The sequence below is a fragment of the Octodon degus genome, unplaced genomic scaffold, assembly GCF_000260255.1.
Source record: "Octodon degus isolate 3935 unplaced genomic scaffold, OctDeg1.0 scaffold00053, whole genome shotgun sequence".
In the NCBI taxonomy this organism is placed as follows: Eukaryota; Metazoa; Chordata; class Mammalia; order Rodentia; family Octodontidae; genus Octodon; species Octodon degus.
This window is the reverse complement of record NW_004524629.1, coordinates 4,805,321-4,823,266: the sequence shown is the minus strand read 5'-3', so window position 1 is coordinate 4,823,266 and position 17,946 is coordinate 4,805,321. Positions and strand designations below refer to the sequence as shown.

Here is a 17,946-nt window from a genome sequence, read left to right as displayed (position 1 = left end):
GGTTGGGATAGATATATAGTTGCATTCTCTTAATGAATAGAATGATTTTTTCTAATGGTGTTTATAAGTAGGATCACAAGTCTGCATCTTGTACAGCAATTAACCATAAGAAGAATATATGCACTGTATTATTTATTGAAACTGTACTTTCAATTTGATTTGAAACTGTCTCATTGCTATATGTTTATCAATAAAACTTTTGAAAAAAAAAATGAAGTGTGCAGGGCCAGCCAGATAGCTCAACAGACTAACGCTCCTGCTTAGGCAGATAACAGAGGCTGGGGTTCATTCCTGGGGTGCCCTGCTGGCCCCTCCCCTAGGACAAGCTGAGATGGAGATTGAGACTGGATTTAGTGTTGCATGCCTATAATCTCAGGGCTTGCGAGACTGCAAACAGGAGAATCACTAGATTCCAATCTACATATTACAAAAAAAAATCTACTAAATACAAAAAAATACAATCTACTAAATACAAAAAAAAAAAAGTGTGTGTGATCACTACTGGCCTACAGGCATTGAACAGATTTTAAAGAATGTTATAAATAAACCTATATATAAATCTGGCTAACTTAGGTGAAATGCACCCAATATTTATTAGCAAATACCTTAAAATATTAAAAGGATAACATTTAAGTCAGCTTATACTATTAAACAGATGTAAGCTTACTGTTGTAAAAGAAATTGCCAGGCCCAGATAGCTTCACTGGAGAATCCTAAACATTTCAAATATGTAAATTCTATACAGCTTCTTCAGAAAATTGAGAGAATGTTATATACTGAACATGCATTCAGTATATAACAGCATTATACTGAACATGTCTAAAACAGACATATTAAGAACCTCAGAGTAATATCCATCGTGATTATTAATTAAATGCTAAAACTGATTAATATTTTCTTCAGACTCCCAAGTCCCCCATTTTTAAGACAAGAATAGTGCTCTGTTCACCAGATTGGCCTTGGCATTCCTGGGATTAAGCAGTCCTCCTGACTTAGTTTCCCAAGAAGCAGAAACAGCAGGCACACACCATCTTAGCCGATCTTTTTTTTTTTTTTCACCATTGTTACTCAAGAATGCTGGGTTTTAATGACCAGAAAAAAGTCAAGGAAAGGAATAAACAGGAGAAAAAGTAAAATTGTACTTATATATAGATATTTGTACCTACAGAACCCTAAGGAATCTACCAGAAAGATATGGGGAAGACCTTTAATTACTTAAGGTCACTTAAGTCACCTTAAGTGACCTAGGAAGGTCACTGGGCACAAGATCAAAATCAAAGTTTCTGTATTCTAGCAATGAATGCATAGAAATCAAATTGGCAAGCAGTATCATTTATAGTAGCTTACAAATTAAATATTTTGGGTAAAAATAACAAAACATGAGTTTTCTGCTTCAAACTTTATTATAAAATACAGATGAAAAAAAATTTCAGTAAATAGATACATTATGTTCATAGATTTAAAGACTCAATTTATTGAAGGTGTTCATTCCCCAAAAATTTATCTGTAGCATTATTGCTATTCATATCAAATTCCCATGTCTTGTAAATATTCAGTCGTTCTGACACTTAAAGAATACATAAAAATTTTTAAATAGCAAATACATGGAAAACTTTTATGAAGTCTTATTGTTTTGCTACAGTAAGGACCTGTAATAATGAGAGAGGGACAGACTGATAGGCTAGTGGAATGGACAGAGATTCTAGATACAGAGCTAATAAATGTACTGAATTTTTTTTTTTTTTTTTTTTTTTTTGCAATTTATTTCAACAAAGGTACATTCAGTTTAGGAAAGATGGTCTTTATCAAATGTTGCTAGAATATTTGGATAGCAGTAGACAAAAAAAGAATAATTTTCACCCTAATGTTACATAAAAAGTTACCCAACCTAACTGCTGGATTTAAATGTAAGAATAGCCGGGGAGATGACTCAGTGGAATAAGCGCTTCCCTGGCAAGTGCAAGGGTCTGAGTTCAATCCCCGGTTGTCAAAAAAAAATGTAAGAATATAGGGCCAGGGAAATAGCGCGGCAGCATTATTGACTTCCTGGCAAGCACAAGATCCTTAGTTTGATCTCCAGTACAAAATATATATCTATATCTAAATATAGTAGAATGTCTTTAGAATCTTGGCCTGGATGAAGAGTTCTTGGACACCAAAAAGACAGTCTGTAAAAGAAAAAAATACAACAAATTGACTTTGTCAAAACTATAAAGTTTTGTTTTGTGGAAATCCTTGGTAGAAAGATATAAATATAAGCTAAAAATAGGAGATATTTGCAAATCATGTATCTGTCAAAGAACTCAAAACATATAAAGCACTTTGAAAAATCTGTAGGAAAAGTTAAATTAGAAAACAGGGAAAAGATATGAACAGATTTGCACCAAAGAGATTACACAGATGATGAGTAAAAAAAGTGTTCAGCATCATAGACATTAAGGAAGTGCTTATGAAAACTATGAGGTGTTGCTATGACAAGCAGAAACATCAAACAAAACCACATCCAGGATTTGGAGCAGTGAATAGTTTTATTTTACGCTGGTCTTCCTGACTGGGATCGCTCCCTGACCAAAGCTAGGCAGTACGCGCTTATAGTCCAGTACTTTCATATGATGTGTATGTAGGAGGTACAGAGGTGAGAGAGCTAATCAGCTAGCAGATTTGATGAGATCATTGGTTACAAAAATAGATTAATGATCATCAATTACAAGAGTAGATTAATGATCATGGAACTTATTACAATCAAACATCTTGCATGTTACATTATGCTCTCATGGTTACAGAACTCAAGAAAGTAATTACAAAGCCATGAAGTAGTTACAGACCTAGGTAGTTTTAAAAGGAACAAAGTTTTAAAAAGAACAATTTTTTTTTGTACAGTTTTTCTTTGTTTCGGTGTAACTGCTTATTAGAACAGCTGAGAAAAAAAGAAAAGAGCATGACCATGCTAAATGCTGGTGAGGATGAAGAGAAAACAAATCATTCATAAATTTTCAACAGGAACACTTAAGATAACACAGCCACTGTGGAAATTTTTATACTTTCTTTAAAATCTGAACCTGCATCTACCATATCACCCAGAAATCCTAACTTTGGTCGTTTATACTTAAGAAGTGAAAATATGTACACAGAAACTTGTACATGAAAGGTCACTACAGTTTTAGTTTTAAGTAGCCAAAAATTGACAACTAACCAAATTTCAAATGAGTGAATTGTTTAACAATGGTACATTAAAAGAACTGAATATTACACAATAAAAAGAAATAATCTGATAGACACAACTTAATTGGATCTTAGGGGCATTGTATGCTTAGTTTACCAAAAAAAAAAAAAAGGCTCCAGAGATTTCATACTACAAAATTACATTTATGAAACATTCTTTTTTTTTTTTTTTATGGAACCAGGGATTGAATTCAGGCCCTTGCACTTGCCAGGGAAGCACTTATTCTACTGAGCTATCTCCCTGGCCCCTTTATGAAACATTCTTGAAAGACAAAAGTATAGCCTTAGTAATTGCTAATTAGATTAGTAATTTTCAGGATTTAAGGAAAGGAATGAGAAAGGGTGCTGTTAGTATGAATTTGGGGGTGGGGAGTAGCACAGAGAACACATCTTGGTTATCAAATAGTTCTGTATCTTACAGTGGCCTTTGAATCTGCACATGTGATAAAATTGCATATCATGGTACACACAGAAATAAGTACAAGTGAGACTGGTAAAAAGATCAGTAGATTGTAGCAATTTATTTTCCTTGTTTTAATATCATAGTCACATAAGATGTTTCCACTGAAGAGAAAATGAGTTAGGGGCACAGCACCTCTTCATTCTGTTTTTGCAAATTCCAATAAATGTATTCATTTCAAATGGAATAAGACATCCATAAAAGCATAGATTATAAAAATATATATCAAAATGTATGTTATTAACGTATTAAAATAACTGAGTCAATAGTTGGTATAAAAATAAAATGAAGAGGAGCTGGGGAGATGGCTCAATAGAACAAGCGCTTGCCTGGCAAGTGCAAGGGTTTGAGTTCAATCCCCGGTTCCGCAAAACTAAATAAATAAATAAATAAATAAATAAATAAATAAATAAATGGTGCTAGAAAAAATAAAGTGAAGATTTCTTTTTTAAAATCAGCTGGTTGTACTATTTCATATTTGTCATTGTTTTAACTTATTCATTTGGCTAAATTAATAATTAAATCATATACATATTATTAAGTTTCATATACATGGAAATACGCCTTACACCTTCTGTACAGTCATTGATCATTATTTGAGGATCCTGTGAGTTCTCTTTGATAAAATCTTGAGTGTTCAGCATTGCTTTTTTATTTGTAAGCCCAAAATCTAGAGTCGGCATTGTTTTTATAGACAGCTGGAAAGCAACCAGAAGTTTTACATTCCCAGTGCACAAGGTCCCAGCTAAGTTTAAATGAGGTTATATTCTGCAGCTTTGTTTCAACTCTTACGTTGTAACAAATGCCCTTGTTAGTGGATTCACCATTTAAAATGTCCCCTCTCTCCATGTGAAGTGAATGCTTTTTTGTGTGTGTGGTACTGGGGATTGAACTCAGGACCCTGCACTTGCCAGGCAAGCACTTATTCTACTGAGCTGTCTCCCTGGCATGAAGTGAATTCTAATGTAGTTCCATTCATGTTTTAGATAAGCTTTGCTCAAACTTCAATTCAGTGTTAATGCATTAACAATAAGATACATCCAGAAGAAAGGAAAAAGAAATTTGCCAATCTGCACATCAGCCTCACTGAAAAGTGCTGAAGTAATATATCTCTGGTGCCTGATCAAGATATGGAAAAAGGGAAAGCAGCTAATTTTGTAGATTCATGGCATGACAGCTTATAAAAAGACAAGTTGGGCAGCATTCTTATAAAGATAAAAGCAGGCAGAATTTGTCCCATTATGGTAGCACACACCTGTGATTCCAGCACTCATGAGCCTGAGGCAGGAAGCTCTCTGAGAGTTCAAGGCCAACCTGGATGGTAGAGTTAGTTCAAGGCCAATCTGAACTGCGTAGCAAAACCCCATCTCAAAAAGACAAAAAATAGGGCTAGAGATATAGCTCAGTGGCATAAGCACCTGCCTGGCAAGTGCAAGTTTCCAAGTTCGATCCTCAATACAAAAAAGAGAGAGAGACAAAAAATAAATTCATTAAATAAAGCAGGCAGCACTTAAAGTCACATTACCCAGTGTTAGGAAAGTATTTGGTACACTGAGTTAGTGCTGACTGATTTGTACATTCCAAAAGGTGGTATGATAAAAGAAATGTTAAACTTAGAGGCAGGTAAATTCCTCAGGTCAGGAAGTTGAGAAAGAATTTTTTAAATGGCTGTTAAGTATTACATAGGAAAAAGTAGTATGTGGAAGAGCAAGTTTTCAACAGTGATGGGACAAGGATGTTGATAGAAGAGCCTAGGTTATCCTAACAGCATTTCCATTGTCAAAAGTTGACCAATGCTTGCAGGAACCTCCTAATCCTTTTCTGTAAGAATAATAGTTCAGCTTTTAGTAAAGTGTTTATGGTTTACCTTATGAAATATGACTATCAGAGCTGAAGAGACAGCTTGGTGGCCTCAGCATCTGCCTGGCAAGCACAAGGACCTGGGTTCAATCTCCAGTACTGCATGCCATGCCAGTCCCGGAACCAGATGTGGTGGTGCATGCTTGCAATCCCAGCACTGGGGAGGCTGAGACAGGAGGATCACAACAAGTCTGTGCTGCATAGCAAGACCCTGTATCAAATCAAATCAAAATAATGAATAAATAAAATTATAAAAATAAATTCCTCTACCCCCTGTGGCCTACCCCTTTCCTCCTTGAAATATAACTATCAGGAATGATAAGAACCAACTACATTTTCTTCCTGATTTCATGGGTCCTCTTCCTTAAGGTTATTTTAGCCTTTTTTGTGTCTGTTTAACATATGTACTAAAAATATATAGGTCATTGTCCGGAGAAGGTCCGTTTCTTTTTACTCATGTCACTGATCAGTCAGCAGCTTACAAAGATGTTCTGATATATTTGCAAATCAAAATAGTTCTCTGGTACAGATGTTGACTCGTCTTTACTTGGGAGATAACAAATATTCAAGTGCTAACAGTAGTAACAGGTATATAATAGTATACATTGTAGAGTAAGTGTAAAATTTAAGCTGAAAATGAATAACCTACTCAGACAGCCTGACTCATGCCTATAATCCCAGCACTTGGGAGGCTGAAGTGGGAGGATTGCTGTGGGTTCAAGGCCAACCTAAACTTCATAGTAAAACCCTATCTCAAAAAGACAAAGGAAGTAAAAAAAGAAAAAATGAGTAAGCTGAATTTTAGGACTTTGTTAACATTGGTAAATGTGAACTTCTAAGAGTGTCAGTCCATAGATGGAGAAAAACAGGCATGTCAGTTATCAGAGGTCCACATTATTGTGGTAGAAATTTCGATGTCAGTTGTTGGCTTTGTTTGTCTCATACCAGATATGATTGTAATATGAACAACAATGACATTTTATATACAATTACTCTCCCCTTTCTTTTTTCCTTAGTTTACTTATCACCTTGTTGCACTAATACTAGAGAGTATAATTTCATATGTGAGACTCTTAACCAGTGTAGACTTGATGTAAGCTGTGATCTCCAATCATCCTGGCAGTTTGGGGATACAAAACTGGTTCACAATGAAGAGCTAGAAAAGAATTTTACTACTAAGAGGTAAGTTCCTATGACCTTAATAGAAGATCTTGGGTTTTTTTTTATTATGAAATCTTATGCTGATTTATTTCTACCTATGTATTACTAAGAAAATAAGTAGAGGATATGTAATAAGTGTTATAAGGAAGTAGATTCTTTTGTTAACTTAGCTCTTTATAATATCTAAAAGTATGAAATTTTATCAGTTTTATGTATTGTTGTTACCAGTTTTCAAATATCCTCTTCTGATTTTTTAATGTTGGTAAGTTTTTCAGAAAGATTCATCAGCATGCTTATGAAATAACAATTTTGTAGAGCCTGTATATCTCTTGGATAAAGTAAAGCAGCAGTTAACATAGTCAGAAAGTAACTTTTTTTTCTCTTGATCCAACTCTTAAGACAACTTGAGTTGATGTTTTAATTTCTGAGGATTATATCTAGCTGTTTCCATTTGTCCCAATAGGACATGCTTTCTGGGTTGACACCACTGTTCCTTACAACTTAGAAATATAGTGTCAGCTTTCTCCAAGTTACATTTCATAATTGTTATTTTGATTAAAAAAATAAGACCATATGCAAAGCTCTTTATTGTAAGCATTTTATATTCATAAGTATGCATTTTGGGGGGGAAATTTTAAATTAGTATTTTCTTTTTCTTTTTTTCTTTTTTTTTTTTTTGTATGTTTAGGGAAGGGTCTGCAGGGTGTGCAGGGTCTCACTACTAGATCAGACTTGTACTGATTCTCCTGTTTACAGCCTCCCAAGTGTTGGGATTACAGGTGCACGCCACTGCACCCAGTCTCAATTGCTGTCTCAGCATGCCCCAGGGTGGGGCCAGCACGACAGGCCTGGGAACCAAACCCCTGGCTACTGCGCCTGCTTGCAGGTGCTTTAATCCGCTGAGCTATTTGGTTGGCCTCAGTATTTTCATTGTCTAAACTTACTTACTTTATTATTAACAATTTACTTTATTATTATGGACTTTCAAATTTAACTTGTTAAATTTAGCTTTCAAACATTAAGTTAAATTTCAAATTGAAGTATAACTTGATAGATCCATGGGACTTGTTTAAATTTCTGTATTGTTTTAGAGTCAACTCTTCTTGACTCAAACATGCTGCCCCTGTGGTATAGATTTTAAATTGGTGGGAATGAAAAAATTAGTTGGGGCATACTCTCTTTTCTCTAAAAACTACACTTTTTGTGATAGTAGAAAGGATAGTATATGTCTTGCTACTTTCATACTGAAGTAACATTTTGGTTTAAAATGAATTTCTGGCACTATTTTTGGCTTTTGAATTCTTTCGGCCATTAGAATTTTTGTTCTGTTTCTCTCACTGGTTAGTGTTAGAAAAGTTAGAACAATTACTCAAATGATATAGAACATGTTTGAATTCCAAGTGATAAGTAGTTGTTATTTTATTTTTCCAAAAGGGTTTTTTTTGGCCTTATTTTTACTATTTTCTTTATTGATACTGGAAATCGAACTCTGGGCCTCGCATTTGCTAGGCAGGCACTGCACCACTGAGCTACAGTTATTATTTTCTTAAGTATTTGCTTAACTATACAAAAATTCACTTCCTTCCCATAGTACTTTATAGAGCTTCCAACATACTGGTTTGTATCTCATACCTCTGCTGTGCTGTGAATTTTGTCTTGTTTTTATGTTGATAGTATAAACTGAATCTTGCAGTACACAATGTACTTAAATATCAAATAAGTAATTTTAAATCTCACTTAATGTTCGAGTAGATTCTTTTTTTGTGTGCCTGCTTGTAGTGCATGCAGTTTATAGTCGTCTTGAGGAGTGGATATATGTACATATTACAGTTTTGGGTTGTTTTTTTTTTTTTCAATTCCTAGTCCCCTTCTCCTCCTCCCCTCCCTTTCTATGATTCCCTGTTTAATATTTTTTAACAGCAATCAGTGGATATTCACTGTTGAGTACTGCACCATCACATGCAGTTACCTTCCACACACATGCAACCATTGAGGGACATTTAAACATAAACCATAATGGTATGCCTTAACACTACTTAAGGGTACTACCTCCTTTCACTGATTGATTCCAAGAGTAGGCTGAACTAAACCAGTTTGAATCAATACCACAATAAAAAATGATGGCTTAGGATCTCTGGAAAAGAAAAACCAATCTTAGATGAACAAGGAAGCACGTTATCCCTGCTACTAATAGCAGTGTTCCTGGTATAATGAGACCAGAATGAACCATGTACCTGAGAACAGCAGAGCAAAGACAGATAGTAAAAGCCCTGTAACTGATGAAAGTCTAAAGATATAGAATCAGTTCATCTTGGGAAAGGCTACCTGATTTTTTAACTTCTTGTTATGAGAAATTAGCTTATACTTAAGCCAGTTTGAATGTATTTCTGTATTTGAAGTCATTGGTATCTGTTCAGGAATTGGACAGCTTAATACTAGGATAGGGATAGTTGTTAAAAGACTGTATAATACATATTTAATTCAAGGGATGAAGGAACTTGAAGAGATCCACAACTGTGGAATGAAAAATGTCCATAACATCCAGGTTGATGAAGCTAATGTATTGACTTGGCAAGGGCGTATTGTTCCTGACGACCTCCATATAATAAGGGGGCCTTTAGAATTGAAATGAACTTTCCAGTAGAGTATCCATTCAAACCACTGAACATCACATTTAAAACAAAGATCTGTCACCCAAACATTGAAGAAAATAGAAAAAGGGCAAGTTTGCCTGCTGTTAATTAGTGCTGAGAACTGGAAGCCAGTGACTAAGACCGACCAAGAAATCCAGTCCCTCATAATACTGGTGAATGACCCCAGCCTGAGCACCCCCTCCGGGCTGACCTAGTTAAAGAATTTTTTCCTCAGAAAAAAATGTGAAAATGGTGAAGAGTTTACAAAGAAATATGGGTAAAGCCACCTGCAGACTAAAATGTGCCACAAATGATTCCAGCAAGTGTGAGCAGAGACCCCGAGCAGTGCATTCAGACATCCCACAAAGCAGGACTCTGTGGAAATTGACATTGCCACCATCTGGCATTCAATTGTGGCAGTTACTAACTTTCTACGGTTTTCTTAATCAGAAGTGATCTAGTAACCTGTAAAGAAAGGATTAAAAATTTCAGATACCCTAAAGAAAAAAAGTGAGAAGGCAACGAAAGTTCTCAGGGAACAAGAAAATTATATGCTGAGGTTGCTGAGATAGATAGGAAGAATAACATCTTCCATGAAGTTATAAAGAAGGAAATAAATTCATACTTGTTTAGCTGTAACACCTCTGAAAAAGTTAAAAGTCACAGTATATGATGAAGTACTTAGTTAAGGTACAAGGGCATTAAGATTGAGGCCTTAGTGCCAGCTGCCAATTTGAAACATCCACTGAGGATCTTCGAATATATCCTCCAAGGAAAAGAGCTAATGTATTGTACTTCAAGCTAACTGCGTACTGCTAGAAATCTGTTATGTTTGAAAACTGTTAAGTTCTCTTTCAAACTCTCCCAAGAAATAATTTTATTTAACAAAAAATATATTTTCTTAAATACTTTCCTTTTCTTAAGGGTTCCTCAGAAGTACAAATGAGGTAGTTCATGAGCTAAATACCTTATCTATACTTCTGTTTCCAGTTAAACCTGTACATTTCCCAGTGTTTCATTTACTTGATGGGAAATTGATTGCCTACTATGTGCAGCATATCTTTGAACCAATTCTGTGTGATGTAATTAACTATTACATAAGCATTCCATCCAAAGTAGTTGTAACACCTCCAGTGCAGAAATGGGCATCTGAGGTGAATACACAGAGGAAGAAAAACAAACAGCAAATAAATACATGGAAAAATATTCCACAGTACTAGTCATTCAGAAATGCAAATTAAAGCAACACTGAGGTTCCAGCTCACCCCAGAAAGAACTGCTGTCATAAAGAAATCAATGCTAGAGAGGCTGTGGGGAAAAAGGAACCCTTCTCCACTGTTGATGGGAGTGTAGACTGGTGCAACCGCTATAGAAATAAGTGTGGAGATTCCTCAAAAAACTAGAAGTTGCAGCTACTCTCCTTCTGAATATTTTTGTAGAAAAAATGAAAACATCATACCACAGCAATGTATGTGTAGCCATGTTTATAGCAGCACAATTTGTATAGCTAAACCTTGGAAACAACAAAAATGCCCATCACCTGAGGAATGGATAAAAAAGATGTGGTATTTTTATACAGTGGAGTATTACTCAGCTATAAAGAAAGAAAAACTTGATGCTTTCATAGGTAAATGGGTGCGACAAGAGGCTATACTCATAAGCAAAATAGATCAGACCCACCTGTGTAAACATCGTATTGTCTCCCTAGTGTGAGAACTTGAAATAATAAAAAAAAAATCTGAAAGGTATAACAGATATACTAAAAGGAAAAGAAACCAGATATAAGGCATAACAGTTGAGATTAGGAAAAGGATAAAAGATAGGGGAAAAAAAGAACAGAGAAAAAGATCATGTAAGTATATACACAGGATAACAAAGATGATTCTACTACTGATTTCTGTCAGTTTTTTTTTTTTTTTTTAGGTAGCAGTTAAAGCTTAAAATTATTACTTTGGAGCCAGTGAGATGGCTCAATGAAATAAGCGTTTCCCTGGCAAGCGCAAGGGCCTGAGTTCAATTCCTAGTTCCACCAAAAAATAAAATTATTACTTTGACCAATTTCATATACTAATGTCTATAATCTGAGCAACTGCATTGAAGCCAGCAATGTGCAATATAACAACTATCATTGAATACCTTTCATCTTTATTTATTAATTTTAATGTATTTGGTTGTTATAGGGTCTCACTGCGCAGCTTGGACTTGTGGTAATCCTCCTGCTTTCAGCTTCCCCAGCGCTGGGATTACAGGCATGTGCCACTACACCCTGACTCTGGCTGGCTAGGCAGGGCTGACTTGGCATATGGTGTTGGGGATTGAACCGTGGTCCCTATGCTTGTCTAAGCTTGCCTAAGCAGGCATTTTAGTCCACTGAGCAATCTCACTGGCCCCTGTTGTTGTTGTTTTAAAAGGTGTATCATTTCTAATGCCTTAACTATTATTTTTATATTCTTTAAAAAAAATAAGAGTAAGTTCAAGGTTTATGGAAAGGGAGAGTTAATGTTTTAATTCTTTGATCTATCTTACATACCTGTATCTGAGCAACAGATTTGATGATAACAATATGTAATATAACAACCATTATTAATTTCCTGTTCTGGTTTTGAAATTCTATAGCACTTTTATTGTTTTATGGTACTTTTCGTTTTGGTCTTTGTTCTTGTTGTTTTGTTTCTTTCCTCTTTAAAAAAAATGTACTTGTATCTTTATTATACTTGGTTTCAGCAGGCAGGCAGCATGGCACCAGACTGAAAAGTTTACCATCCTCAGAGGGATATGCAAAATTCTAGGGGCTGGCCAAATAGCTCAGCGGATTAAAGCAACTACAAGCAGGCACAGAGGCCAAGAGTTTGATCCCTGGGGCGTACTGAGATGGCATTTGAAACTGGGCATGGTGGCATGCACCTGTAATCCCAGCACTTGGGAGGCTGTAAACAGGTGGATCACTATGAGTTCGATCTAGTAGTGAGACCCTGTAGACCCTTCCCTGAAAAAATCCTAATCTTACTCGTTAGTTATACTATTCAAACTTCCATAGTTCATTAATGTGAGTTTTCTCATTCAACTCTTTTACATTTATACACTTAATAATTAATAGTAATAAGAAAAATGATCAAAATGATGAATACATAAATAAGCATGTAACTATGAATTTTAACACAAGTTGACTTTGAGCTTTCTGCTTAACAAATGTACATTATATTTGCATTTCACTGTTGTCTAATAAGTGTATGATACTGTTATAGCTTAAAAATGATGTATATACCTTAATTTAAAAATACTTCATAGCTGAAAACTTCTAAAAGTCATCTCGGTGTTATGTAAGTCATAACCTTTTGGCTGGTAGAGGATTTCACTGCAGTGTTGGTGGCTGATCAGAGTACTTGTTGCTAAAGGTTGGAGTGGCTATGGCTATAATGGGACAACTATATAATTTTCCTTATAAAGATGTACTTTAAAGATTTTGGTTAGTGAAGCTACCTTCCTCAATTATCCTAGCTGCATCTTTTGCATAACTTGCTGTAACTTTTCCATTACTTGCTGCTTTACCTTGCAATTACGGAAACAGTTCTTTCTTTAAACCTCATTAACCAGCCTCCATTATCTTCAGACTTTTCTTCTGTAGCTTCCTTGATGTCTTGGTTACTTGTCACTGAGACAAAATACCCAACACCCAAAACAAAGAAGGAAGAAAGTTGTACTTTGGCTAGTTTGTAGCAGTTTTAGTCCATAGTGAGCTGATTCCAAGATAGGGTAGCATGGCAAGAGGCCATTGTAGAGGAAAAGCAGCCCATGGCAGGGGAGGTAGGTGAGTAGCAAGTAGCAAGCTTGTCTTTTCCGTTTTATCCTATCCAGACTACAAGCCTTTTGGGTGATGCCACACACATCCACTGTGGGGCTTCCCATTACCCACACTCAGAATTACAAGAACATTTACCAAGTAAGCTCACCTTCTGGTATGGGCACAGCTTATGGTACCTTTCTTAGTTACTTTTCTTGTTCCTAAAAGACAAAATACTGATACCCAAAGTTAAAGGAGGAAGGACTTATTTCAGTTCACAGTTTTCATAGGTTTCAAATCATAGTTTACTGAGTCCAAGGCAGGGTGGCATAGCAGCAGGGGCATCACAGAAGAGAAACATCATGGCTGGCAACAAAGAAGCAGCACGCTGCAAGTGACAGTGACTCTCTTTCTGGTCCTTATAGCCTATCTGCAGGGATGAACATCCACAACTATACTTAACTAATCAGTGGATTAGTTAGTAGTTTTGTAATCACACACTTTTAATGCCATGGTCACATAACCTAACCGTAGCATCTCACAACTTAATCCTTTCATCACACACCCTAGTATCAGCAACCTCTGAAAGCCTCACCTTTGAGCACATTATTATGGTTAAAGGAGAATGCAGGAAGAGGCAACATCTAAATACAAGCATTAACAGTATCCCAAAAACAAATAGTAATATTTTAGCTCATTAATTATAGATCACAATAACAGATACACTAAAATGAAAATGTAATATTGGGATTACCAAATTGTCACTCAGAAACAGTGAACAGCTTCTGTTAGAAAAAGCAACAGCGTTGCCACAAACCTTCAATTCGTTTAAAAAAAAAGTTCAGGACCAGCCAAATAGCTCAGTGGATTAAAGCACCTGCTTAGGCAGGGGCAGGGGCAGGGGCAGGGGTAGGGGCAGGGGCCGAGGCTGGGAGTTCGATCCCCTGGCCTGTTTGCTGGCCCCACCCCCTGGAGCACTGAGACTGCAATTGAGACTGGGCACGGTGGTGCGCACCTGTAATCCCAGCACTTGGGAGGCTGTAAACAGGAGGATCACTAAGAGTCCGATCTACACAGTAAGACCCTGCACACCCTGTAGACCCTGTCCTAAATAAAAAAAAAAAAAAAAAAGAAGAACAACAACAACAACAACAACAATAAGAGCAAAGAGTACTGACAGGATAGCTCAGTTGTCTAAGCCCCTGCTTGGGCAAACTCAGTCAGGAGCAGCACCACATGCAGCACCAGACCCACCCTTAAGGCAGGCCTACCCAGCCAAAAACAAAAATATCCTTCTCAAGTTTTAGGGGGACCACCTGCTTGGGGCCACCCTCCTATCCCTCTCTCAGACAAGAGCTTTCTTTCCCCCAATAAATATATTCTCCTAACCTCTAAAAATAAATAAAAATTAAAAGTTAAAAAAGAAGTACATATCTACCTGTCAGTTCTAACCCTGTCCGTTTTCCACTTTGGCAAGTTTTATCTTTTTTGAACCTCATTTCCCTCACTTAAAAGTTTTGTATAGTAACAATTATTTCTTGAGAACAAAATGAGAAAAATACGTATAAAGTTTATAGTATTTTAGCAGTATTGAAGAAATGTTAGCTCTTATTACTATTACTAGCCTGTACAGAAAGGGACCTTTAAATCCTGAAAATTTGTAATCTTAAATTTGATCTTCAGTGATTTTTCAGCCTAACTCATCGGTAGTGACACTTCTGAATACTAGTAGTATTTTCCTTGTTCTCTAACTGGGGTAAGCTAAAATACTTATCTTCTTGAAAGCTTTTATCTCACTGTATACATGATTTGTCTTGCTTTAGGTCAGAGATGCGTGAGAGTGGAAGACATGGAAGAGAACTTGAAGAACATTTCTGCTTTTTAGCACTTCCTCAAAGAGATGTAGTAGAGATATACCAGAAAGGGTTAAGTACCAAAGCATCTACTTTGAAGATATTAGGAAATCCTCTTCTTGGAATTTACATATTTAGACATGTTGATGTTGCCCTGAATTATGCTCACAGTCGAAGCATTACAGTAGACAGTATTATAATTTTTAAGGTAAGTGGCAGAAAACAAATATTACACATGTGAACAGTTAGATTTATATTGACCTAAACACATTTTTCCCATTAATTAGTGTTTTCATTAATTTATAAAATATTTATGTTTTGTTGTCAACATTTGGAGTTTTCAATTCTTTTTTGTTATCTGCAGTTGAACCCAAGGCCTTGCAATTACCAGGAAGGTGCTTCAAAACTCCAAATAAAATTTTCATCGTTTTTGCCTTCTCACTATATGTAAACTCTTAACAGTTAGTTCAGATCATAGTATTGTATAAATGTTAATATAAGAATTTTAAACTATTAATACTTTGATGGGGGTGTCAAGCATTGTTATTGTTTGTAGTAGAAGAAAGCAGCAACGAGATAAGTGCTTACCTTAGTGCAAGATGAAGTTATCATACATCCTTTATCTGGAATATGATCTGTTAATTGCCATTTAGTTTACAAGGAGTTTCTAGACATGTAAAAATGCTTATGCAATCACATTAAATGTTTATGAAACATTAAACTATTACATGTGATGATAAAATACACAGATTAAGAGCAGAAAGAGGGCTGGCCAAATAGCTCAGTGGATTAAAGCACCTGCAAGCAGGCGCAGGGGCCAAGGGTTCGATCCTCAGGCCTGCCATGCTGCCCTGTCCCTGGGGCACACTGAGATGGCAATTGAGACTATGAGACTGGGCATAGTGGTGTGTGCCTGTAATCTCAGCACTTGGGAGGCTGTAAACAGGCAGATAATTGTGAGTCCGATCTAGTAGTGAGACCCTGTACACCCTATAGACCCTTCCCTAAAAAATAGGAAAAAAAAAAAAAAAGCAGAAAGAAATGAACTCAATTATCACTGATAACTGAATTATGACAATATGGAAATTTTTCTTTGTAGTTTTCCATAAATGATGTTACTTTTTTATTTTTTATTTTTGTTTTGTGTGTGTGTGTGTGGAACTGGGGATTGAACTCAGGCCCTTGTGCTTGCCAGGGAAGTGCTTATTCTACTGAGCCATCTCCCTGGCCCCCCAATGTTAACTTCTTTGCAATTTTTTTTTTCTTTCCAACTTTTTTGTCGGATACAATATGACAAAATTTTGATGCATTAAAGATTTTGTGTTCAGTAGTTTAAGTACATTTATATTGTTGTTCAGTCATCATTGCATAACTCTGCAAACTGAATACTGTTTGCATTAAATAGTAACTGTCTCTATACCCTGTCAACCACCATTGTACTGCTTGTCTCTGATTTTGATTTCCCTGGGTACTACAGTAGTTCCTTGCTATTTCATGGTTTGACTTTTACAGACTTATTGTTTCATGGGTTTTCAAAAAAATAGTAATCTAAATTATTATAGATTTTTCACTATATCATAGGATTTTTCTGTACCATACAGTATACATATGTTGTCAAAATTACATAGCTTTATGAGTTTAGAAAATGGTTAAGAACATTAGAAATGTTTTAAAAAGGGAAAGGTTTCTAAGTGTGGGAATGGTTTATAAAAGCCTTAAAATATATGTAAATGCTAAAATAAATGTAACTTTGCCACTTTGCTGATTTTTACTTATTGCAGGGGTGTCTGGAATATAACCTCTGCAATAAGTGAGAGACCACTGGACTTACAATTCAACATCCAATATTACTGTATTCTTTTTTTTTTTTGCAGAACCAGGGATTGAACTCAGGCCCTTGCACTTGCCAGGCAAGCGCTTATTCTACTGAGCCATCTCCCTGGCCCCCTACTGTATTCTTTTTGTAACTGACTTATTTTGTGTAAATGATGCCTTCAGTATTCATCCCTGTTGTCAGAATTTCCTCTATATTTTACTTATTTACTCATCTGTAAGTGAACATTTGGCTTCTGTATTTTGACTGTTTTAGATGCTTTCATATACATGACTGTACAAATATTTAATACCTTCCATTTAATTATTTTGAGTGTGCGCAGAAGCAGAGTGATTGGATCATATAATGTTTGGTTTGAGGTTTTTTTTGTTAACATTGTTTTTAGTTTTTTGAGACAGTCTTGCTGTGTAGTTGAGACCGACCTTGAACTTACTGTGTAACCCAGCCTGGCCTGGAACTTGCTGCACTTCTCCTGTCTCAGCCTTCTGTATGCTGGAATTACAGGTGTGCACCACAACACCCAGCTTTTTTCTCTAGTTTTGACAATCCATCATGCTTTTTTTTTTTCTAACAGTTTCTACCAACAGTGCATAAGGGTAAATTTCACCATCTCCTTGCCAACATTTGTCTAATGCTGACCTCCCTTTTTTAATGCTGATCTGCTGAAATGACTTAGAGAATCTTCCCTCTTTCACTTTTGGGAGAAATTTGAGAACAATTTAATGTTAGGTCTGGGAATGAAGAGCACTTGGCATAGTAGTGGTGTGCCTACTGCAGGTGTGCCACAATGGGCTATTTTTATCAGTGAAGCTCCAAAAAAGTTCACTATCACTGCTCAAGTCCCTGGATTCAATCTATAACACGGGGTGGGAAGTGGGTGGAGATCACCTAGTTCTCTATTTTTCTGTTCCCTTTTGTGCTACTTCTGATCTAACATATTTTTTTTTTTCTCCTTTACTAACTTTTAGGGGGATTTTTTGTTTGTTTTTTTGTGATAGTGTGTTCTTTTTTTTTTTTACTATGTCATTTTTATTTTTATTTTTATTTTCTTCCCATAATTTTATTGAGAAACAAATAGCAATGAGACAGTTTCAAACCAAATTTGTAGGACAGTTTCAATAATTAACACATTGTATACATTC

The 17,946-nt window shown here is 35.9% G+C and overlaps 1 protein-coding gene across 2 annotated transcripts in view; it reads left to right on the top strand.

The window, feature by feature from the left end:
- Positions 1 to 17,946, top strand: part of Tex15 (testis expressed 15, meiosis and synapsis associated) — a 71,567-nt gene that overhangs the window by 22,161 nt on the left and 31,460 nt on the right. For both annotated transcript variants that reach the window (XM_023717621.1, XM_023717622.1), the window contains exons 3-4: positions 6,559 to 6,724; positions 14,941 to 15,178. In XM_023717621.1, the coding sequence (XP_023573389.1) occupies positions 6,559 to 6,724; positions 14,941 to 15,178 (404 nt within the window). The remainder of the gene's footprint in view (positions 1 to 6,558; positions 6,725 to 14,940; positions 15,179 to 17,946) is intronic.